The sequence below is a fragment of the Andrena cerasifolii genome, chromosome 7 (genome assembly GCF_050908995.1).
Source record: "Andrena cerasifolii isolate SP2316 chromosome 7, iyAndCera1_principal, whole genome shotgun sequence".
Classification (NCBI taxonomy): Eukaryota; Metazoa; Arthropoda; class Insecta; order Hymenoptera; family Andrenidae; genus Andrena; species Andrena cerasifolii.
In genome coordinates this window covers 665,708-690,814 of record NC_135124.1, presented here as the reverse complement: position 1 = coordinate 690,814, position 25,107 = coordinate 665,708, and the positions used below count along the sequence as shown (strand labels likewise).

The following is a 25,107-nucleotide window of genomic DNA, read 5'->3' as shown; positions in this document are numbered from 1 at the left end:
GCGGCCGATCCACCTGTCCTGGAAGGTTTGATTTAGGTAGTCGCGGGCAATTGTGGCGTAGTGAGGTCCAGTCCCGTCTTGCTGATAGAACATGTTCCGTCGGATCTCATTTGGAATATGGTTCATGAGATCCGGCAGAACATGCTCTAAAAACACTTTATACGCTGGGCCATCCTGTCTGGCAGCATGTACGGCCCAACGATGTACTCGCCACAAATGCCGGCCCATACATTAATCGACCAACGGACTTGTGCTGCGCGTGTCCGAAGCGCTAGTGGATTCTCGTCGCTCCACAAATGCCGATTGTGGGAATTGAAGCACCCTTCCCTATTGAAGAGTGCTTCGTCCGTCCACAATATGTATTTGCAGAACGACGGATTCCGCTGCACTTCTCCCAACAGCCACACTAAATACTCAACCCGCTGGTCGCCATCCCCGGGGTGCAAATGTTGCACCCGTACATAGCTGTACGGATGCAACATGTTTTCCCTCAGAGTTCGGTGTACCGTCATTCTGCTGGCACTAGAAGAAAATGCAGAAACATCCATTATTAGATAACATTTGTTTTCCTCAATTAATAATTGCTGCAGTTATCTTGTACTGTGACTTACTCTAGGCGGCGGCTCAAGTCGCGCACGCTGAGGGTTGGATCATCGTTTATGGCGTCCAACACGTTCTCTTCTACCGCAAGGTTCCGCGCGGCTCTGGGTCTACCCACGTTATAGTCCGGGAGCCAGCGACACTTTTTGATGTCTCATTTGTTTAAAGTTGGTTTATCTTTTGTTCTACTATATTTGTACTACAGATCAACAAAACGACCTCCTGCCAGCGCACTAGCGGAACAACGCTTATCAGCAGCGTATCAATTATGTAAGAAAATATTGTGCAAAATTCTTATTTGTTTAAATTTGGAAATTTTTGTACTAACAATAGACACCATAAAACACCGAAAAATGATCTGCTGCCACCTTAGTTGTGGAACGGCATGCTACTGCCACTCCTATAAACATGTTAAAAAAATGAAATCCATTGACTAAAATGTTTAAAGCTGAAATTTTTTGTGGTGGTAGTTTATATCACAAAATCGAAGAAAAACGATTGCTGCCAGTCCTATCACGGGACAAAAGCCTTGGCAGGAGCCACCAAAGGTGCAACGCCACGCGCCGCGCCGCGTTACCTACATCTCCAGGACGAGTGCGATTCAAAATTAACTTTCTCCGCCGCGGTCATATATTTAAAGCTGAATTTTTTTGGGCTAATTGTTTACATTAAGTAGTGTAAGAAAAACATTTGCTGCCATCCATATCGTGGAACAAACGGCTTGGCAGGAGTCACCAAAAGTCTTGCTGTTGGTTGAGGTAAAGAAAGGTGCAATTTGGCGAGTTGTATGAATTTATCTTAGTTCATAATAATTCATACACATATTGTTGAGCGTTAGCTTCACCAGACCACTAAGGACGCACAAGGATGCCTTGTCCTTTTCGACGCCACATCTGTTAGACATTCGGTCTGTCAGTCCGCGCCTCGTAGACTTGATACGAGGGTTGTAAACTTTTAGCGTTACGGTACTTGACGTGAAAATTCAGGCAATCTACCCGAGTCACGGCCAAGGGTCTCCAGACAGCCGCAATAATAAACAGATGGCCGTGCGGCGACCGGCTCATGGGCTGATTATTCGTTAAGATTTCCCTTTCCGTTGCATTTTCCATGAACCATTTCCACATCGCGTCTCACCAATAGCTAATAGTTTCGACCACCTCTTTTTTCTAAGACACACCCTCTGAAGGAGGTTCCATAGTCTTCCTGCGTGAAGTCAAGCTCCTCCGGGGGCAGAAGCCAACAGAAATCGAACGTATTCGCACCGAATCATATCTTTTGTACCCGCATACACCAGGGCTGTCTCATTGAAGAATAATAAAGTTACTTATTCATTGTTACTTATTAATCGGGGTGTCTCATTTTATTGAACGACACACCTATCAGTAACCTTCGAATCCAGTGAGCTCTTATGACCGCAAGACGTCGTAAGAGTAAGTGACATTGTGTCGAGGAGATTTACAACCTCCTACAAAATCGACGCTTTGCTCGCTAAACATTTTGGTCCTTCGAGCCGGATCTTTTACTGTGCCAGAGGAGCACTGATCCGCATCATCAAGAACAATATACAAGTGCTGTGAACGTGATTGGTGCATCATGCACGCCAACAACAAGGAGGCCAGCATCTGATGTCCAGTTGCGCAGAGCGACTTCAACATTAAGGAGTCCAGTAGCTGAGATCCAGGGGTACGACAACGTGCCGTAGCAGAGTCGCAGAGCACCTAGGAAGGAGGATCGCTACCTGATCCATTGTGGGTCATCAAATATAGCAGTGGCGGATGCGACGAGATACCGGCTTGGACATCAGCTGTAACCATCAGCGGTGCGTCGGTCAGCAGCCCATACAACGCCAAGTCCAGCATTGCATCGGAAGGATCCAGGGACGTCAGTAACGTGAGTCCGAGCGCTTGTTTTTTGAGTTCTTCCCTGAATCCGTGTGCGAATCCTAATCTCTCATATCCGTATTTCCATTGTCGAAAAAGAAAAAAAAAGAAACCGCAACATGCCTCCTTCTGTAGAAGAACGTATTAAAACTCTGAAGTTAAGACGCGAAGCTTTCAAGTTAGAGTTGGAGAACTTTAGGCTTTTAATAGAGGGGTACGAATCCGGAATGTCTGGTAGTGAGATCAAAGTGCAATACAACGAGATCGAGACGGAATACGCGATCTTTTGCAAAACTCAGATTGATTTAGATGCAGCAGATGAAACCGGGGATTATATGCGTGAACGAGTTTCAATAAAATCCATGTTTGGTACTTGTAAGGCGCGTGCTTTGGACATATTAGAGCGCGTGAAGTCTGTCGCACAATCATTAGCAACATTAGAAGTGAGAGGTGCGGTCGGAGTCGAAACGCCTATCAGTCGAGCATCACCACAATCGCACACCGAGTCTATAGATAGCGATATATATTTGCCAAAAATCAATCTGCCCGTGTTTGCTGGAGTCTACGAGGAGTGGCCTGGGTTTTCTGATCAGTTTCGTTCATCAATACAAGAGAATCCAAAGATCAACGATTGTAAAAAACTAATGTACTTGCGGTCGTGCCTAAAGGACGAAGCCGCCAAAACTATAGAATCAGTAGGGAATTCGGCAAACAATTACACAGTCGCGTGGGGTCTGTTAGAGAAGCGCTATAATCAGCCGGCTGTCATAGTCGCCAATCATATCAAAGCGCTATTCGATACGTCACCGGTATTAAAATCATCCTACAGCGAATTGAGAGTGTTTGTAAACCGCGTAGAAGCGCATTATCGCTCGTTAAAATCATTAGAGCAACTGACCGTCGATACACTGCTTATCCATTTGCTCACGTCCAAATTGGATAACGAGACAGTGTTGAAATGGAAGGAACAGAATAAAAGCACTCCCTTTCCAATGATGGACGAATTGTTTCTGTTTTTACACGACCGATGCAAGGTGATTGAGCCTGTAGGTTCACCGGAAACCTCAGGTGCGTCACCACCTCAAGCGCAGGGCAATAATCGTAATCGGTATTCTCAGTCAACCCGCAATAAACCGCCTGCGCGAGAATTACGGTCAAATACGGTACTGGCCACGCAGACAACAGCATTCTGTAACTTTTGTAGAGGATCTCATGTTTCTCAGAATTGTGAGCAATTCGTTAAGCTTTCGGTACCAGAGCGATCGAAATTAGTAAAGGAGAAGCAGTTGTGTTTCAACTGTTTACGCCGAAATCATATGGTGAACAATTGCCAAGCAACTACCTGCCGTCGGTGTCATAACCGACACCATACGCTATTGCATGCGGAGCCGACGCCCATACCACCGGCCGTGCAGGTAAATAGTACCTGTGCCGCATTCAAGGGTCGGCCGAAAATAATCTTTGCTACCACTATTATTGATATCGTAAACGGGGCCGGGAAAACCCATAGCTGCCGCGTTGTATTGGATTCGTGTGCAGATTCGCATTTCCTATCTGAGCGCGCATGCAAACGGATTGGGTTGCGTACTCAACCAATTGTTGTTCCTCTTCGTGGGACAAACGCAATGTCATCTGAGATCAATAAAATAACACAAGCACAAATCAAATCGCGTTGCTCGGGATACAATTTCAATGTAAACTTTCTAGTAGCTAAGGAGGTTTCACAACCACTGCCACAGGATGTAATTTATAGAGAAGCATTAGAAATTCCTGCTGGAATACATTTAGCTGACCCTACATTTCACTTGCCTGGCGAGATAGACGGGATTATCGGGGGAGAATATTTTTGGGATCTCATGAGCGTGGGACGCATCGCATTAAAGGATCCCAACGCTAAATTGCAGAAAACGCTATTGGGTTGGATTGTCGTTGGAAAATACTTAGAAAACCAGGAAATCCGACCAGTCAATTGCCATTTGACTTTCGAAACACTTCATGCTGATATTAGTAAGTTTTGGAATCTCGAAGAATGCCCTTCAGGAAAAATCTGTTCGCCCGAAGAACAAGCATGTGAGGAGCATTACGCTTCACACACGAGTCGCGATTCTATGAGTGGCAGGTACACAGTGAGTCTGCCTTTTAACGATAACAAAGACAAGTTAGGAGAAACATATCACATGGCTATGAAACGGTATCTCAGTCTGGAGCGGTCTCTGAATAGAAATCTAGACAGGAAATCACAATACGTAGCTTTCTTAAGGGAATATGAACAGCTCAATCACATGACTGAAATCGTCGACGATGTTAACGCCGGTTGTTATTTACCCCATCACCCAGTCATAAAAACAGACAGTGTCACGACTAAAATTCGAGTAGTGTTCGATGCATCTGCACAGTCGTCATCGGGTGTAACATTAAACAGTACATTAATGGTAGGACCCACCATTCAGCAAGACTTAGTTAGTTTAGTCACGCGTTTTCGAGTGCATAAATACGTCCTGACCGCTGACATTGCAAAGATGTACAGACAGGTAGATTTGAACGTAGCTGATAGAAAATATCACAAAATTCTTTGGCGCGAAAATATCGCGAATCCAATTAAAACGTACCAGCTGAATACTGTGACGTATGGAACCGCATCAGCTCCGTTTATGGCAGTTCGAACATTGCACCAACTCGCGCACGATGAAGGTAAAACGCATCCAGTCGCCGCGAAGGTGTTATTAAATGATTTTTACATAGATGATGTTTTGACTGGGGCACAGAGTTTTGACGAGGCATTGCTTTTAAGGGATGACTTGATTAGCATCACAGCAAAGGGGGGTTTTCAACTGCGACAGTGGTTGTCAAACGAATCCCAGTTAGTAGAATCGTTAGGGAATACTGATCATAGTGATCACATGGTTTTAGATGCCACAGATGGCAAGAAAACTTTGGGGTTGTTTTGGAAAGCCAAGCCAGATAGTTTAGGTTATACAATTAAGTATGTGGAACCGTTGCAAAGGGTTACAAAGCGGACTATTCTATCACGAATCGCACAGCTTTTTGACCCACTCGGATTAGTAGGTCCGGTGATTGTGCAAGCAAAACTTATAATGCAGGCCCTTTGGAAGTGTCACCTCGATTGGGATGAGTCGGTCCCAGTGGATATTCACAGCGCGTGGGTCACTTTTGAGTCTCAATTAAAATCACTCGAGGAATTGGTCATTCCTCGGCGCGTTATAGGCGATAATCACAGAGTCCTCCAGTTACACGGGTTTTGTGATACAAGTGAGAGAGCTTACGGAGCTTGCATATATATTAGGACAACGGATGGCAAGTCTAAGTCGGGGGTACGGCTAGTTTCGTCAAGATCTAGGGTGGCACCATTAAAGGTGCAATCACTGCCTAGGTTGGAGCTGTGTGCTGCAGTGTTACTCGCGAAACTGTATCGTACTGTTATTAAAGCAATTGATGTGTCGTTTGAGAAAGTAATGTTTTGGTCGGATTCGACGATCACATTGCATTGGATACATACTGCACCACACACGCTCAAGCAGTTTGTTGCAAATCGCGTGAGTCAAATACAGCAAGACACGAGCCCAGATCAATGGTCTCACGTACCGTCGCAGGACAATGCCGCGGATATACTTTCAAGGGGGGCCAGTGTCCCGGAATTTCTTGCAACGAACATTTGGTTCAGTGGGCCTCATTGGTTATCTCAGACAGAAGACACGTGGCCGCAGACCAATTTGCAGCCGATTGAACTTCCCGAGAAACGGAAGGTAGTAGTGTTGAGTGTAGCATCCCATTCTGAGGTCCAATTTTTAGAAAGGTATTCATCATTTGCCATGTTAACTCGGGTCGTTGCGTACTGCTTGAGATTTTGTAACAACGCTTACACAAAGGCGAAGCAGATAGGTCCAATGACATTGGACGAATTACAACGGGCACGAGTTCGGATAATAAAAATGGTGCAGGGTGCAGTATTTTCAAAGGAATTACATGATCTCAAGGCCAATTCAGCACATAGTCACATCACTCGGTTTAAAGCATTATGTCCGTTCATTGATGACAACGGGCTTTTAAGAGTAGGGGGAAGGCTCGAGAAGTCAAATTTACCGTATTCAACAAAACATCCGGTGTTGTTACCTCAGAAACATCATGTGACCAGTTTGCTTATACGAGAAGCGCACGTTGCCCATGGGCACATTGGGGCGCAGGGTACGCTGCATGCGGTACGACAAAAATATTGGCCTGTGAATGGAATGGTCGTGGTAAAATCCGTCATTCAGAGGTGTACTACCTGTCAGAAATTGGCACCTATAACATTTCAGTATCCAATGGGACAACTCCCGAAGGACAGAGTCACCTTCCAGCGACCATTCTTGATCACCGGTGTTGATTATTGCGGTCCACTCTTTATAAAAGAGAAGAAACATCGAAATACGAAGAAAATCAAAGTTTATGTAGCCGTTTTCGTATGCTTCAGCACGAGAGCAGTTCATATAGAATTGGTAGGCGATTTGACATCCGACGCGTTTCTTGCAGCCTTAAAACGGTTTTTTGCTAGGCGAGGAAGAAGTACAGATATATACAGCGACAATGGCACTAACTTTGTAGGTGCTAATCATGAGTTGCAAAAGGTCCGAAAAATGATTCTGTCAGAAGAACATAATGATCACGTTCAGAAGTTTCTATTAGACCAACATGTCCGTTGGCATTTCATTCCTCCCCGTAGCCCACACTTTGGTGGGCTATGGGAAGCGGCAGTTAAGTCAGTAAAGCACCATCTTATACGCATTTTAGGCAACACGTTGCTCACGTTCGAAGAATTAGTTACTTGTTTGACTGAAATAGAGGCCATTCTTAATTCCCGACCATTAACTCCTTTATCGACTGACCCCAATGATTTAACACCATTGACACCCGGTCATTTCCTAATTGGGGACTCATTAACAAGCACTCCCGAGTGCGACCTCACTGACATCAAAACAGGTCGTCTGTCCTCCTGGCAACATGTGCAGCAGCTTCGCCAGCATTTCTGGCATAGATGGTACAAGGACTACCTGAACGCATTGTCAGTCAGGAAGAAATGGCATGGAGACCAGGTACCTGCCATAACCGAAGGTACGCTGGTCATTTTGAGGGAGGACAATTCACCACCATTACACTGGCCCATGGGACGCATCATTGCCTTACATCCTGGTGAGGATGGTATCGTCCGTGTGGTGACAGTAAAAACTATAAACGGGATATACAAGCGTAGTGTTAAGAAACTAGCTCCGTTGTTGTTGGAGGAGTAATGATTGAGGGTAATCCTATGTGGATTTTTTCTTTTATATATATATATATATATATATATATATATATATATATATATATCTGTTCTATTGTAGCTTACTGCAAAGTACAATAAGTTAGCATGTATGCATTAATCACAAGTTTTTTTTCTCTCTCTCTGTATTTAATCTAATAAGCTTACTTGGTAAATTATGGGCGTCACACTGTAATTACGTATCCATGTACAAATTTCGTGTAACGACGCAGTCATCATTGTACAAGACACAGCAAACCGTGACCTTTATATTCAGTTGCGTATGCTTAGTATCTTAGCGTTTTTCTTGTTCTCTCTTTATTATTAAACGTAACCGTTCAAAAGGGGGCGGTATGTTGAGCGTTAGCTTCACCAGACCACTAAGGACGCACAAGGATGCCTTGTCCTTTTCGACGCCACATCTGTTAGACATTCGGTCTGTCAGTCCGCGCCTCGTAGACTTGATACGAGGGTTGTAAACTTTTAGCGTTACGGTACTTGACGTGAAAATTCAGGCAATCTACCCGAGTCACGGCCAAGGGTCTCCAGACAGCCGCAATAATAAACAGATGGCCGTGCGGCGACCGGCTCATGGGCTGATTATTCGTTAAGATTTCCCTTTCCGTTGCATTTTCCATGAACCATTTCCACATCGCGTCTCACCAATAGCTAATAGTTTCGACCACCTCTTTTTTCTAAGACACACCCTCTGAAGGAGGTTCCATAGTCTTCCTGCGTGAAGTCAAGCTCCTCCGGGGGCAGAAGCCAACAGAAATCGAACGTATTCGCACCGAATCATATCTTTTGTACCCGCATACACCAGGGCTGTCTCATTGAAGAATAATAAAGTTACTTATTCATTGTTACTTATTAATCGGGGTGTCTCATTTTATTGAACGACACACCTATCAGTAACCTTCGAATCCAGTGAGCTCTTATGACCGCAAGACGTCGTAAGAGTAAGTGACATTGTGTCGAGGAGATTTACAACCTCCTACAAAATCGACGCTTTGCTCGCTAAACACATATCATGGATACTATACATGTTTATAAATCTATATATATTCATCATCATAATTTTGATAATTATTATGAGTAGCGTCATCGACATCATCGTCGATGTCATCCTCGATGTCATCATGATCGTCATCCTCGATATTATCATGATCGTCATCCTCGTTGTCATCATGATCGTCATTTGATTGACAATCTTCCTGGTCTCTCTGATCATGTTCTGGTTCTGGAGCATTATATATAACATATTTAGGCATTCAAGTATTATATATAACATATTACTAATCATTTAAATCTTAATTAAATTCTAATAATTTTAGTTAATGTATTGAAAATTTAATTTGATTCTTAATTTGACAAGTTAGAATAGAAAAGTTCAATTTAATGTACATATTTAACTAAATAATTTAATTTAATATTTAATTCCCACGTTTTAATTTTTTTTTAAATTTTTAATCTACTCTTAACTACGAAATGTTTAATTTAATAGTTAAAATTGTATAATTAAAAATGAAGCAACCCCGAACTGTAATACATTTTTTATTTATATAATTAAAGTCTTATTTTAAGTAAATCATATTAAAATACAAATAATTTCATAAAATGTAAAAATTATAATTATTTCATACTGCCATATAAAAAAGAAAAGTCCATTACCTTCATTATTGTTGGTTTCCGGTTCAAGTATGATTTCCTGTACTGAACAAGGTAATTGCTCGCCTTCGAACCATTTGCATTGAAATTTATCATCCACCTCTTCCCATCCACTATCAGTGGGAGAAAGTTGCGTTGGAAGCTGCAAGTGTGCATGGCTCCGTATGCTTGCGATGTAGGCAGTTCGTAAAATGTGTTGCTTCAGTTCCGATTTACACGGTGGTAATGTAGATCCATCGAAATTTTTTGTATTAAGTTGAAACATATCCTCGACATTATTGCATCTATATGTTTTTGTAAATATTTCCACTCGTGCTTCATTTACGTCGCAAATGTTTTTTATACCATACATGCGACATACGAATTCTTCTAAAGTAGAAACAATGGTGGCACTATCGCAATCAGGATATGGCGCTAAATTTGAAAATGCGTCTATGAATTTCGGTGACTGCTTTAATAAACTCAAAGGCCGCTTCTTGCCTTTTCTGAAGAACGCAGGGATAAAATCACATCCTGTGAATGCATGGAAAGCTGGTAATGATTTACACAGATTTTCGCTTAATGCTTCGTAAATGTCTGACACATTAACAAATCTTTCATAGTTTCCTACGCCACCTGCATCCAAACTTTGACATTTTCCTTTAAAAATTTCATATTACCGAGCATAATAATTAAAATATCCGTATCTGAGCATCTTAAAACAACGTGAAAATCTTCTTCAGATTGACAGGCGTGGAAAATTATTTTTGTATCAGATTCTTCATGCTCTTTACAGGATAAATTTTCTTCTAAACTTTTTATTACATTATCGCCTATTTTTTCATACCTAAAACATGTTTCGTAATTCACGTAAATAATTTTATTGCCAATAAAAGGTGCCATTACACTAGTCGCCCAACTGTCTAAAAGAAAATTAACCAAAGCCTCCTTGAAGTATATATTTCTGAGCTCTGTTGAAAAATCTGAAGGGCGAACTTGCTCTGGACCGTTAATGTGGTAACGATGGCTTCTATTAGTTCGTCGCACAGAATGTTCGTTATCTTTGATGGAAGGAGAAAAAAAAGTATCTATCAAAACTTATTACTATTGTGCGCGCTTGATTTGCGACAATCATTTGTAAATTTTTTTTCGCAATTTTCCCGAAAGTTAGCGGCATCTCCTTCATAAGATGTAGTAAAAAGAAACCATCGAACACTATGACATCTATTCTTTGCGGCGGCTCTTTATCGATGTTATTTTGCAATAATTTTAGTAACGCTGATTTATCTGTTTTGCACATAGTTCCATCTATGTGACACAATGACAGTGGAACAGGCGTCAACGGATACGTTAATACTTTATCTAAATTTAATGAGTTTTTTAAAGAGTTTCCGAGAAGCTTTCCAAATAAATCTCGTTGCAATCGAACTTCCGTTACCTTGCCTGATATACAACTTTTTTTTTAATGTTTCCGTAAATGTGTAAATTTTATTCTGCTTTATTCTTCTTTCAAATCTGCACTCGTCTTCGACACATTCAGCGATAAACTGTTCTCTCAAAATATTTCCATTCTTCTCAATATTGAGAAGAAATTCTGAAACTATTTCATTCACTGATTGACCGCTAGAAATATTATACAGAAAGTCCTTGTGTAAATGAGTTGAAAAAGGATTAACATCGTTTTTAATATTCGACATCAAAGTTTGTAACTGGAGAGAACTTTTTCTAATACGGTTTTTTTCTAAGTCTGCTGTTATGTCTTGCCGATTTCTTAAACCAGATTCTTCCATTACATAACTTATTATTTTCGCTCGGATACTGTGGCTTTTACACCAGCGCTGACGTGCCGAAATGGAATTGCTTGTATGAATTACACCAGTTAATTTATTTGCAGCGTCTGCATTAATAGTTTGTTCTAGAGTCAAGTCTATTGGCTGTCTAGAGAAAGGTTTGTTTGTTCTCCTTATACCAAACGATCCTCTCTCAAATTCTAGTCTTAAACCAGGATGAGTATCATCTATTTTGAGTAAATTATCAATATATTTAACTAGATATCTAGAATAATTTTGCTGATTGAATATGAAAAAAATATTAGCAATTTTCTGTAATACAAACTTAAACATTTCAAAATCTGCACTTCTTATGCTTCTGTACAACATGAGGTAATAATGAACTAGATTGGTGTATATCATATAATATTGAGGAGTTTTTCCATGAATTCCTAAAATGGTTTGTTTTTTATAATCTTCATATTTATCAAATACTTGCATCAAATCTTCATGCTCAATTACAGGAGTCATGGATCGGTGGTTTTTAAATTCTTCTAGATAAATTTTCATTTCATCGGTTACTTGTATATTATTTACTTCCATGAAGCTTTCAAAATGCAAAATTTCGACAGCTAAAGAAACAAGGGGGTGCAATCTTTTGCATCTATTAAAATGTTTCCCTGTTATTAAACCATTAACGGATCCACTGGCTAACATTTCGGTATCGACCATAATATTGCTTAACCCACAATTGTCAATAAATTTTCCTATGGCTTTAAAATAAGCCATCATTATATGGAATGCTCCTATATGTATAAATAAATTGTCAAATCTAGGTTTTTCAGTACTTTGTATTTGGAGCGCTGTTTTTGCTATAGCCAAATCATATGTAATTTGCATATATGATTCACCGCATTCTTGAGCGACCTTTTGGCTTTGGACCATTGTTTCTATTACAACGTGCGTATTTGTTGGTGAAACATTTATCGCAGTCAAGTAGGAAATATTTTGTTTAGTGGATTTATCATCGTATATCAGGCTATTAAATCCGACCCACATTGGCGTATTTGATATTTTTAACGCATGAGAAAGCATCCGCGCTAAATCTATTTGATTAACTGTTTTCATATTTGCTGGAATTAAACTTCGCGATGGAAGATCGACAGGCATTAAAGTTTCAACTAATTTAGGCTTTTTCGAATATGATTGTAATTCGTGTGTAATTGCATCGAAAGTTCGTCTCATCTTTTTGGAAACAGTATTACCATCGAGACTGACAACAGTATTAGCATTAGTCTCGGTTTTATCAATAGCGTTGACATCAATATTTTGAAATATTATACCCACAGTATCGTGTAAAGTATCTTTTCCGCTGGTAGTATCGACAAATCTGTCAAAATTATTAAATGCCAAGCCGGTGCATAAATTTGGTAATCATAAAATATCTTCTGGACATATATCTGACCGACTAGTAGAGGAAAAAGTCGCTTCTGTCTCTAAACCTTCTAATACCGAATAACTACAGCAATGCCCATATCTATTCATAATATTGACTATTTTTTTGCTACTAGTTAATCCTTTTAATGTCATGCCCAAAGTAATGTGTTTTGAAGGTTTAATCTGTCCATTCGAAACTGCATAAATTAAATCTTGTGAGAACGAATCAACTTTTCTCTGGCAATTTTCGCTGCGCATACGGCGATAACCGCTCCCGCTTAATACCGTACGGTAAAAATCATTAATCAAATTTGGTACACTGCATTCTCCCTTAACTAAATCAGTGACTGTTAATTGCTCTGGCAATGTATTTTTTTTGTATCATGCGGATTTCTTCTCTAATAATAAGTGCCGCTTTTTGCACAATATTTTGTTTTTCAAGTTTTGGGAAATCAGTATCTTGTAGCGCAATACCGACATACGGTTTAACAATTTTTCTGTTATTTACTGTTATAATAGTTATTTTCTTATCAAAAGTTTTTAATAATCGGTCTTCCAAATGACGCGATGAAAAAGTTTTTGAAAAATCTTCGTTTCCTTTATATGCTCTACTTAGACAATCGGAGTAAATTTTTCGAAAAAAAATCTAAAAAGTAGATTCCTTGTTTCCGGACGATATTTTCATCAATGAAACAACACACTTCCTCATGAGCAATTTTGTGAAAATCTCTTTTCTTATGCCAATCAGTTTTTTCACGCTTTATAGTCATCTGTGACCTGGCTTTACTGTCAAAACTAGTTTTACAAATATTATGATATGTAACATTATGATTTTTTGTGCACGAAGTCTCAATTCTTTCTAATAAATCTAAATCATTTAATTCTGTTGCAGTAGATTTAATACTTTCAATAGTTTCGCGTGTTCCACATATATGTAAATTTTGATAACGACCTCGATGCTTTTTCCGCTCCAAATTACAAAAAAACACATACGATTTTACGTTCATCATTTGTTGAGCCTTCTTCTGTTGGCGCATCACATGAATTTATGGGGAGGTTGCATGGTTGTTCTTCTGATTGCCTTTCTAATACACAAGGTTTTTCTTTCGCGACATTTGAAGCTTCTATCTCAACTCGAAACTCATGCGCATTTTCATCATCAGCACCGCCACTGATTTCCTCTCTGAAACATGTTTTTCTTGTTAATAAAATGTTGAAATGTATGAAGGCTTAAGAACGTTCAAATCGCGAAATATAACAAAAGTAGGATGTATTAATATTTGTGACTTTTTTGATTAACTTTGATAACATTATCTCAAATTTTAAAACTGAAAACGATAAAGTTTTTCATATGATAATTACTTTTGCTTTTATCTGTAACAATAATATTAAATAAATATAAACAGCGCTGTAATAATGGGCAATATTTATAATAAATTTGAAGTGTCTAAATGAATCAGTGCTGTACAGTTAAGATTATTTCTAAAAATAATTTTTTACAAAAATATTCACATTCGAGATGTAAATCAAACGGATTGGTTAAACAAGAAAAGATAAGCATGTTTTGAAATATTTGTACGATATACATTAATTTAATTTAATTTTTAAATTCAAACAATAATTACAAACTAATCAAACAAAAATGATGTTCATTGCTCCACTTACTTTGTTGCTGTAGATGTTGATGGCTTTGACTTAGACAATAATACACTTGTTGACGAAGCAGATTCATCTGCACTAGCTGATTTATATTTTTTTTGCACTGCCGTAAAACGACTCAGACACTTCGAATGATATCCTTGTAAATTGTTCAACGATGTCGGCAATTGTATGTCCTTGCCGCGTAAATTATTTTTTTTTGCGAATTTTTAAAATGTCAGCACTTTTGTGTAAACTATATTGTGTGAACAAAATTATTTTGTCTCTTTTGCTACTGCAAAAAACACAAACGGGATTTAATGTAGCCATACCGCACAGCACCAACTTACTTCTTTCAAAGTACAATTTCAGACTGATCTTCGACCCCGCAACTATCATCTTTGGAGCTTCGGAGCTTTACTGTTTTTCTAATTTTAGTGGTGGGTGGTGTGCTTTGTGATTGGCTGGTTTCAGTGGTTGTAGGTGGTCTTAAGCAGTTTCTACGTTTGGGACAGGAAATTTCGTGTTGCAAATCGGGCGCTATTGTGTATACATTTGACAGAAAACAGGACCTCTACTACAGTCCCTGCAATTGGGCTCGGCGCATCTGGAACCTATAACCCTCACTCGGAAAGTCTAGTGGTTGTAGAGTAATTTACAGCTTGCGTTCCAACCCTTGAACCGCTCGGTCTTCAGGACCCGGCGACATAATTTAGAGGATTACGAGTGTCGAGTTTACTCTTCTTAAGAAATACAACTCTATTCTTTAGTTCGGTCTTTGGGACTGATCATGGACTGGCCATGAACTGAACTATTAAATTAATCTAGAGGGCTGCGTATATGAATCATGTACTAAGATGAGGAGAAATATTTTATTGCACTTTTAAATATGCGGATTAAATTCATACAACTCGCCAAATTGCACCTTTCTTTACCTCAACCAACAGCAAGACTTTTGGTGACTCCTGCCAAGCCGTTTGTTCCACGATATGGATGGCAGCAAATGTTTTTCTTACACTACTTAATGTAAACAATTAGCCCAAAAAAATTCAGCTTTAAATATATGACCGCGGCGGAGAAAATTAATTTTGAATCGCACTCGTCCTGGAGATGTAGGTAACGCGGCGCGGCGCGTGGCGTTGCACCTTTGGTGGCTCCTGCCAAGGCTTTTGTCCCGTGATAGGACTGGCAGCAATCGTTTTTCTTCGATTTTGTGATATAAACTACCACCACAAAAAATTTCAGCTTTAAACATTTTAGTCAATGGATTTCATTTTTTTAACATGTTTATAGGAGTGGCAGTAGCATGCCGTTCCACAACTAAGGTGGCAGCAGATCATTTTTCGGTGTTTTATGGTGTCTATTGTTAGTACAAAAATTTCCAAATTTAAACAAATAAGAATTTTGCACAATATTTTCTTACATAATTGATACGCTGCTGATAAGCGTTGTTCCGCTAGTGCGCTGGCAGGAGGTCGTTTTGTTGATCTGTAGTACAAATATAGTAGAACAAAAGATAAACCAACTTTAAACAAATGAGACATCAAAAAGTGTCGCTGGCTCCCGGACTATAACGTGGGTAGACCCAGAGCCGCGCGGAACCTTGCGGTAGAAGAGAACGTGTTGGACGCCATAAACGATGATCCAACCCTCAGCGTGCGCGACTTGAGCCGCCGCCTAGAGTAAGTCACAGTACAAGATAACTGCAGCAATTATTAATTGAGGAAAACAAATGTTATCTAATAATGGATGTTTCTGCATTTTCTTCTAGTGCCAGCAGAATGACGGTACACCGAACTCTGAGGGAAAACATGTTGCATCCGTACAGCTATGTACGGGTGCAACATTTGCACCCCGGGGATGGCGACCAGCGGGTTGAGTATTTAGTGTGGCTGTTGGGAGAAGTGCAGCGGAATCCGTCGTTCTGCAAATACATATTGTGGACGGACGAAGCACTCTTCAATAGGGAAGGGTGCTTCAATTCCCACAATCGGCATTTGTGGAGCGACGAGAATCCACTAGCGCTTCGGACACGCGCAGCACAAGTCCGTTGGTCGATTAATGTATGGGCCGGCATTTGTGGCGAGTACATCGTTGGGCCGTACATGCTGCCAGACAGGATGGCCCAGCGTATAAAGTGTTTTTAGAGCATGTTCTGCCGGATCTCATGAACCATATTCCAAATGAGATTCGACGGAACATGTTCTATCAGCAAGACGGGGCTGGACCTCACTACGCCACAATTGCCCGCGACTACCTAAATCAAACCTTCCAGGACAGGTGGATCGGCCGCGGCGGTCCTGTTGCGTGGCCCCCACGGTCACCGGATATGACCCCGCTGGATTTTTTCTTCTGGGGCTACCTGAAGGTAATTTCATTATTGCTGTTACTTTTTCTTATAAGTATTCTTTTCTTACTTACGTTTTGTATTTGTTGTACAACAATCATTTCAGGATGAGGTGTACCGTCAGCCACTGGATACACTGGAAGACATAGTTGTTCGAATTCACGCTGCAGTAGCAAATATTACGCCACAAACATTGCTGGCCGTCCAAAGGCAAGTGATTGTACGCGCTGAGGCGTGCATAGACGCTGAGGGTGGTCACATCGAGCAACTGCTCAAATAACAGTAATCGGCCCCTTTCGGGGCCACCAATTTTATGACGTAGGAACAACACGTTCCATGAAAAGTAAATTAAGTGATCAGTGTTAGTGGCCGTGCAGTGAAGTGAATATTCGGTACATTAACCCGGATGCACTTGACGTTGCGATCCTTACCTTCGGGTGGTGTTATACCTGCGATCAGCTGAGCAGTGGGCGCAACCCTACCATAAATCATTTCGTCCACCGATGACCAGGATCGGCACAGTGACCTACTTAGTGACACAGGTTTCCGTAAAGGAAGGAAAGGAAGGAAAGGAATGCCCATAGGGATGAGTGTTATTTAATTTATTAGTGATTATTAGGTGTAGAAATAAATTCTGTTCGATTTTAGGGTTCAATAACAGTTTGATTTAAAAAAAAAAAAAAATAAAAACAACTCAATCATCGAAATAATTTCCATTATTGTTAATTACCTTTTGCCAATTTTCTGGTAGCTTACGAATATCACTGCGATAGAAATTCGGTTGCTTTATACCGATTATGTAAATCCAGTCTGAAAGAATTTATTCATACACCTAATATTATTTTTTAAATTTAGTTATGTTGGCCGTGATTAAACTACGGATTTTTACCTCAATAACGAATTATGATCACTTGTCACACTTTTTTTGTTACATTACCTTTTCGTTTATGCCTTATTTGAAAACGAAATTTGCGTATTTCTTGTCCTCTCACTTCAAACAATTATTATTTAAGATTCCGCTTTAAAGTAAAACTGTGTAACGCGATTTCCTTCGGTGCATGCCGACTTGCTTGTCCGTACCTTCGTAGTACAAGCGCAGCCGCCTGCCGCGTAGCCAACGCTACAACGGGAGCTCGGGCGGAAGGCGCGCGCTCTGATTGGTCGGGGGTTTTTGTTAATATCTCGTTAACGAAGCTTCGGACAATATTTTCGCTAAGGAAAAAGTTCTTTCAAATCACCCCCTGAGTCACCCCTTTCAAGGAACTCCGACATTTTTGGGACACCCTGTATATAATTTTACATTTTTGACCATGCAAGATGGACATGTACTCGTGGTGAAATTCGTATAAACAAATTTTTTATATGTCTAGAATGCACATACCCACATTTATCGATTTGATGAATTTCACGTAGAATTTTCGCAATTCAACAGCCATTATATTTTCCGAAAAAAATGCTTCTGCTGTGGAGAAATGGATTCGTAATCATTGCCTCTGCACCATATCGTCCATCCCAATATGTTAAGAGTTTCACACCCATATGATTTCGTACATTTTCCATAGTTTTACCGAATACCGCATTGTTCACCAATTTGTACAAATTATTCTTAAAGTCGTTTGTCGCGTTTGTTCTTGTTTAGAAGGTCCGGATTATTAATAATTCCTTCCTGTTTCTTTATAAACACTATATATGTATTTAACGACTATAATATAATATAAGGTGTACAATCATTTTCTTTATACTTTACACGTGCTCTGCTTTCACCATCTTATCTTATTCTGTCTTCTCCTCTCACAAACGCCAGTGTCTTCCTGACCCACGCACAGATGGCGCGCCACACTCAGCCCGCGTAATATAAATGTAATATACTCAACACACCTCCTTACATTTATATTAGGCTCAACATATTTCTGAATTTTTCGAATTTTTCTTTACATAAAAACTTAGTACAGATATCAGCAATATTTTCTTCATTCACAAAGTGAAAATGCGTTTCTATGTATTTGGAATTTTTGGTAAAATTTCCATATTTGGCAATACTTATTGCTCCTGAATTATCTTCATATATTTGAATAGGTTTTTCGACTTTTATATTAAATATTTCTAAAATTTCTAATACAACCTTAATCTCACTTATTGCTTCTGATAAAGCTACATATTCTGCAAAGGTTGAAGCCTTTGATACACTGTTTTGTTTCTTAGATTTCCAATGAATTATGTTTCCAAATAATCTTATAACATATCCAGATGTTGACTTCCTGTCTACAATGTCGCCTGCCCAATCGGCATCTACATAGCAGTCCAGTATCGCAACTTTATCATTTTTCTTAAACGTTAATTTCAAATCTCTCGTTAGGTATAAATATTTCAAAATTCTCAATGCATACTTGTAATGACATTCATTATAGCAGTTCTGAAATCTACTTAAATAGTTCACACTGAAACTTATATCCGGTCTAGTTGCTGAACTAATGTATAAAAGAGCTCCAATAAGATTTCTATAACCGATATCATTCCTTACTACCTTTGCTTGTTCTAGTCTCAAATTTGTTTCCATCGGTGTATTATACAGCTTACTATTCTCGATCTTATATTTTCTTTCTAAAGATTCAATGCAATTTTTCTTGCTCAATGTCATAATATTTTCATTATTATTATGATCAATATTTATTCCAAGGTAACTTTTTATTTTACCCATATCTTTCATTTGAAATCTTTTTGACAATTTATTCTTTATACTATTAATTTTCCTTTTGTTTTTACAGCATATTAACACATCGTCAACAAATAATATCAAATAAACTATATCTGATTTATCAATTAAGACATATAGCAGTAATCATTTTTGCTTCGCTTGAACCCTAAGCTACTTACAAAGTTATTAAAGCAATCGTACCAAGCTCTAGGGCTTTCTCTCAAACCATATAACGATTTAAGTAATTTGCATACTTTATTCGTTCCATCCTCATAACCCCTGGGTTGTTTAACATAAATCTCTGAATACACTTTGCCATTGAGGAACGCTGTTTCAACATCCATTTGTTCTATATTTAAACCCTCTTGACAACAATATGATAATAAGGTTTTCAAGGTTTGCATTTTTGCGACTGGAGAGTAAATATCTTCCACTATTTCTTTCTGCTGAAAGCCCCTAACTACCAATCTAGCCTTAAACTTAACATCAGATTTCTTTGTAAAGACCCATTTGACATCTAATACCTTTTTATTTTCTGGCCATTCAACTAATTCCCAAGTTTCATTTTTGTTCAAACATTCTATTTCTCTATCCATAGCCTCTTTCCAAAAAGCAGACTCAATATCATTTATTGCATCGTTAAAATTATTTGGTGTATCAGCGCTACAAAAGTTTACGTAAATAAAATTATTATAAACACAATCTTTATCATTGTATCGTTCAGGAGGTTTTCTTCTCCTTTCAGACCTACGCAGTTCTTGATGTTCAATATTTTCTATGAGTTCTGACGAATCCTCATATTCTGAGTCACTACTTGACTCCGGATTATTTTCGGAATTAGTATCTTTTATTTCATATTCATTTTGATCACCATCTTCCCTAAATCCAATACATTTAACATCCTCTTCAACTATATCGACATGTCTAGCAATGACTATTTTATTATCCAATAATACTCGATAGCCTACTTCAGTATAACCCAATAAAATTCCTAATCTAGCTTTTTGATCCCATTTTGAATCTCTTTTCTGTTCTGGCACTCGTACGAAAACTCTGCTTCCGTATAAACGTAAATGTTTCACACTAGGCTTCCTACCAAGAAATATTTCATAGGGCGTTTTCCTATCAAAAGTATCAACCAATGTTCTATTTTTTAAATACGCAGCTGCACATACAATTTCAGGCCAAAACCGCCTAGGCACTTTTGCCTCAGCTAACAAGCATCTGGACATATCCATTATTGTGCGGTTAAGGCTGCCGTCTCATTTTTGTTATTGTCCGAATCGAGAAGTCTTGAAGGAATATGGCACGAGAGCTGCGTCTAGCGTCAGAGCCTCGCTGAGCGTAAAGGAGGACAGCAATAATGAAAAATAGAGAGGTTGGGTAGTGAAGTTAGGAAACATGTCAATAAAACAATACTAATTTGCGAATCAATATTTTTTATTTATACGTAGGAGGATGTAATATTTTGTATAATCAATGTGCAGTTGAGGACTCGGATGCAATAAGGGGACTACTTAGCGCTCTAAAATGTGAAAAATTATTGTTCAAACGCTAAGAAAGATTGGAAAATTAAATGTTATTAAACTGAATTTTAAAAAATATAGTGTTGTAAAGCTCGTCAGGGCACATTTTTTCTGTTTACAGTTTGTTTATCCAATCATTACTATTCGAGCTAAAAATTATGAAGAAAACAATTTTCATCGTCCAAAATCATTATTTCTTTACACATAAATTGCGATAACTTGAGTAAATATTAAGGGATCGTTATGAGGCTTGAAATATAAAACTCAGAAAACTCTAGCAAAGCCGCAAAATGTATGCACAAAACCCTTATGTTAAAAAATGTAATAATATTTAATTAAAAAGTAATACTGGACATAACCCATGTTTTTCAACGTTCGCCGTTAAAAAGTATCGAGGCAATTTTGGAGTACATATAACTTGCAGCGACAAAGTTTTTGCTTAATATACAAGCAAAATTTTCACCAATTTTCACACTGCTTCATAAATAATTGTAGAAGATATGGCGATATATATAAATTCCGCGCGGCACCAACTGTCAACGCAAGTGCTAAAACTGCTAAATAGCGCATTATGCGCGGCTCCTGACTGTTGGTGGCGCGCGGAATTTATATATATCGCCATATCTTCTACAATTATTTATTAATCAGTGTGAAAATTGATGAAAATCGTGCATGTATATTAAGGAAAAACTTTGTCGCTGCAAGTTATATGTACCTCAAAATTCCCTCGATACTTTTTAACGGCGAACGTTGAAAGACATGGGTTATGTCCAGTATTACTTTTAAATGAAATATTATTACATTTTTTAACATAAGGGTTTTGTGCATACATTTCACGGCTTCGCTAGAGTTTTCTGAGTTTTATGTTTCAAGTCTCATAACGATCCGTTAATATTTACTCAAGTTATCGCAATTTATGTTTAAAAAAATAATGATTTTACACGATGAAAAATTTTTTGTTTGTAATTTTTAGCTCGAATAGTAATGATTCGATAAACAAACTGTAAATAGAAAAAATATGTGTCGTGACGAGCTTTACAACACTATATTTTTTTAAATACAGTTTAACAATATTTAATTTTCCAATGCTTTCTTTGCGTTTGGACAATAACGTTTCCCATTTTCGAGCGCTAGTCCCCTTATTGCATCCGACCCTTCAATTTCAAAGCATACAATTCGAATAAGATACATCACCGAAGTGTAACACGCCGATCGTAATGAAATTTATGAATGCAATAATTCTTCTAAAAACATATAACGCTTTCTTTTTTATCAATCTATATATCAAATTATCTTATCTATCAACAGGAATTGTCTGTACAAATCGTAATGATTTTTTAAAAATATTAATTTGGAGAAAAAGTATATTTCAATTTAATACCTTTGTACATGCTTTTCTTCGGAATTGTTCCACAACTTCATTGTAGATTACTATCTTCTCTCATTCTGTGTAATTCCTTTTCTTCATTGACGGTCTGCCTACAATTTTACCAGGTTGCTCGTAATGAAATGTGACGTATGCAGTGTGGAGCTGTAACACATTATGTAATGGAAATACTTAATTGTTGTTTTATAAGCCTACAAAATTTTACTGCAGATTTATAAAGTGACGAATATTACCTGAAATATGGTATTTATTATTCCATTTGCCCTAGCATTACTGTCCCATACACCATGTTTGCAGTAATTTTGTAAATAGTCCGCCTGTAAGAAATGATCGCAAACATTTCGGTAAATTTGGTATAAAAGTAAAAGTTTGTTTCAATAATTCGTCGAACATCATGCATACCTGCGATGCCCGTATGTACCAGCCTGGCGCATTTTGACCGAACCGGATTCTGTCTGTCTGCTCCTGTGAACTTAGAAATGTGTCTGAAAAAATTAAAGGGTGAATTAAATTTATTATTCCCTTTTCCACTTTCTTGGTAAAGTTACGCCGGCGTGAATTGACTCGCGTGATCGTATGATCCGCGAGTACAAGTGCCATTGCTGGCACTTGTGACCACTGACAGAATCACTTTACACCGCGGTGTGAGGCCGAACCGATGCAATAGTTTCACTATTTTCGAAGTGAGACCTTTTTCGCTTTTTCAAGCTTTTGGATTTTTCTTTCGCTCTTTCTGCTAATATAAATTGAGGCTCCCGAATAGGCATGCACCTATTGTGCCGACTATCTACTAATTCGGGTAGCATGCATTCTAAATAAAATTGAACCAGTTTTGGCTCCATTTCTCTTATCCAAAACGCATCATCTCTTTCTACTTTTATAGATTTCAGCCGCTTCGGGGTCCAAACGCAAAATATACAGTACTTTCTGTCAGTAATATGTAACTGGCCTTGTACTTGATAAAAATAGTAATGCGTTTTGTTCATTGAAATACCTGTTTTACGTGTGAACATGCGCTGGAAAGCAGGTACTTTTTCAATCGCTTCTTCCGGCGAAAAGTTCTCCGCTGATTTGGGGCATTTGATTTCCACAATACCCTCTTGACCGATGATACCATCTGGTGAAGCTCCTAAGAAGGGGATGCAGCTGTCGATGAAAATTCCACATTCTGCAATATCTGTATATTGCTTCTTCAATTCTTCGCGAGCAATTTTCTCGCATTCTTTCCCGTATTCCACCGCGGGTGCACTAATTATCTTCGGATACAGAAATGATTTTACTGCATTTGCGCAAAGCGTGTCAGGTCGGCGACGACACACTTGTCCAAAATTGGATGCTGTCAACAATTTGGACCTGTACTGCAACCATCTGCGGTTCTTTGCTTGTCCGATAGTTTCTTCTTCAATAGCATGTCTTTTGTCTTGCCACTCACTGAGCATTTGCATATGCTTTTCCCGCTCCCGTTCATACATTTCTGATGGCATGTCTGGCTTCTGTGCATTTTGTCCATAATCAGAATCTTTCTGCGAGGGCAATTGCTTGCGTACATATCGCGCGGCCTTCGTTTCCTTCTGTTTTGCAGCTCTCTTTTCCTTTTCTTTCTTCTTCTTTTCTTCGATTTGGCGAACAACTTCGGGTGTTTTCTTCCTCATTGCCGCATTCAATCGCGAGTGCACTTGATTACTGTTGTACTCCATGACAGCAGCAGCACATCTTCCTGTATATGATCCTCTTTCGGCGAAATTTAATCTTTTTCCGCCAATGTACCGTTTCTTTATTCTTTCCATCGCAGAAATATTCTAATTGTGCACACTCTTTGTGTTTACCAAACACGTGGCTCGGAACATTCTGTATGTCGCCATACAAATTCTTCGTTTTCTCGTCGATTCATACATTCTGATTGTATCTAAATTTTGCGGCTTTTACGATGTCCGTGCGTATCCGGCGAGTGATACTTTCTACAGCTTGTCTCAATGGTCCAGGTGTAGTCTCCTTCACAATTGCTTTCATTTTTGTGCAAAAGTTTCGCAACAAATGATTCGTGCATTCAATTTTTTTTACACGAATCTGTCTCTTATACGGGTCAGTATCAATAATCTTCTTATACACGCTGCTGTCCCCATCAGCAATCAGAGTAGAATAAACGAGCCCACGTTTTTCTACGCTAGTATTGAATCCTTCTACTATAGCATCGCTTTCCATAGCAGTCGATGCTCGAGATGTGTTCCAGTTTTTGAAGCATATGTGCTTTCGGGGTTCTTTCTTGTTTTTCGCAGCAATCCGACAAATTCTGCAAACTTTATTTCTAACGCCGTAAAATAAAACTTTCTTCGTATGATAGCCAACTATCACGCCGACTTCAGACGCAGAATCGTAACATCCACTGCGGTACGATCTCTTCATCCAGCTTCCATCGGCCACAACGGGGATGTGAGGGGTCCCTGATCCGGGAAGAACGTCGCCTCTTTCAATTGCCAAACGTTTTTCTTCTTCAGCCGCTGCTAACATCTCTTCTTCTGCAGCGACAATTGCAGACTTGACGAATTCATCTTGATTCTTCACAAAGTCTCTCTTCGACATACAACGTACGTTCACTCCTGCAAAAGTGTGTTTCAACTGGGCACAACTGCCTGCACATAAAATTGTTGCATTAACGGCGCCCTGATTGCAATCCACTTCTTCGGCTTCGTCCGATTGATTGCAGATTTCAGCTTTATAATGACATAAAGTGCACATTACGCTGAAGATGCTCTTGAAGCCACGCCGTTTTACACCAGTTATGCGTAGGTGTTCAATGCCACAGTCTTCCCTATGTTTTGCATGCTTACCTATTTTTTGCAATTAAGTAAGTACATTTGCGAAATTCATTATATCGTTGCTATTTA

The 25,107-nt window shown here is 39.0% G+C and overlaps 4 protein-coding genes and 2 long non-coding RNA genes across 6 annotated transcripts in view; 1 reads left to right on the top strand and 5 right to left on the bottom strand.

The window, feature by feature from the left end:
- The window catches only part of Cow (Proteoglycan Cow), a 1,009,917-nt gene that overhangs the window by 455,226 nt on the left and 529,584 nt on the right, over nt 1-25,107 (top strand). The window lies entirely within an intron of this gene.
- The window catches only part of LOC143371251 (uncharacterized), a 333,517-nt gene that overhangs the window by 128,635 nt on the left and 179,775 nt on the right, over nt 1-25,107 (bottom strand). The gene's annotated exons all lie outside the window — the stretch shown is intronic.
- LOC143371162 (uncharacterized) lies at nt 8,771-9,922 on the bottom strand. The gene is made up of 2 exons (XM_076816111.1): nt 9,448-9,922; nt 8,771-9,016 (listed from the first exon to the last, which is right to left on the bottom strand). Exons 1-2 carry the CDS (start codon nt 9,598-9,600, stop codon nt 8,771-8,773), a joined length of 399 nt encoding a protein of 132 aa, XP_076672226.1. The 5' UTR covers nt 9,601-9,922.
- LOC143371161 (uncharacterized) lies at nt 9,907-12,437 on the bottom strand. The gene is made up of 3 exons (XM_076816110.1): nt 10,862-12,437; nt 10,630-10,785; nt 9,907-9,929 (listed from the first exon to the last, which is right to left on the bottom strand). The coding sequence occupies exons 1-3, from the start codon at nt 12,435-12,437 to the stop codon at nt 9,907-9,909; spliced, it is 1,755 nt and encodes a 584-aa protein (XP_076672225.1).
- The window catches only part of LOC143371253 (uncharacterized), a 137,986-nt gene continuing 135,072 nt past the window's right edge, over nt 22,194-25,107 (bottom strand). Inside the window, exon 3 of the long non-coding RNA XR_013085989.1 lies at nt 22,194-22,251. This is a non-coding gene — a long non-coding RNA (uncharacterized LOC143371253). The remainder of the gene's footprint in view (nt 22,252-25,107) is intronic.
- Nucleotides 22,350-23,952, bottom strand: LOC143371245 (uncharacterized). Its single transcript, XM_076816206.1, has 3 exons — nt 22,625-23,952; nt 22,456-22,539; nt 22,350-22,366 (listed from the first exon to the last, which is right to left on the bottom strand). Exon 1 carries the CDS (start codon nt 23,917-23,919, stop codon nt 22,855-22,857), a length of 1,065 nt encoding a protein of 354 aa, XP_076672321.1. The 5' UTR covers nt 23,920-23,952; the 3' UTR covers nt 22,350-22,366; nt 22,456-22,539; nt 22,625-22,854.

Bases quoted from the DNA above. Each gene is read 5' to 3' on its own strand.
- LOC143371161 (XM_076816110.1), bottom strand. From the start codon at position 12,437: ATGAGACGAACTTTCGATGCAATTACACACGAATTACAATCATATTCG. The intron at 10,786-10,861 runs GTAACGGAAGTT...CATTAAATTTAG, and splicing joins AAAGTTGTATATCAGGCAAG to ATAAAGTATTAACGTATCCG. The intron at 9,930-10,629 runs GTTTCTTTTTAC...TGCGTTCTTCAG, and splicing joins AGATGTCATAGTGTTCGATG to AAAAGGCAAGAAGCGGCCTT.
- LOC143371162 (XM_076816111.1), bottom strand. From the start codon at position 9,600: ATGCACACTTGCAGCTTCCAACGCAACTTTCTCCCACTGATAGTGGAT. The intron at 9,017-9,447 runs GTAATGGACTTT...ATAATGCTCCAG, and splicing joins GGAAACCAACAATAATGAAG to AACCAGAACATGATCAGAGA.
- LOC143371245 (XM_076816206.1), bottom strand. From the start codon at position 23,919: ATGGAGTACAACAGTAATCAAGTGCACTCGCGATTGAATGCGGCAATG.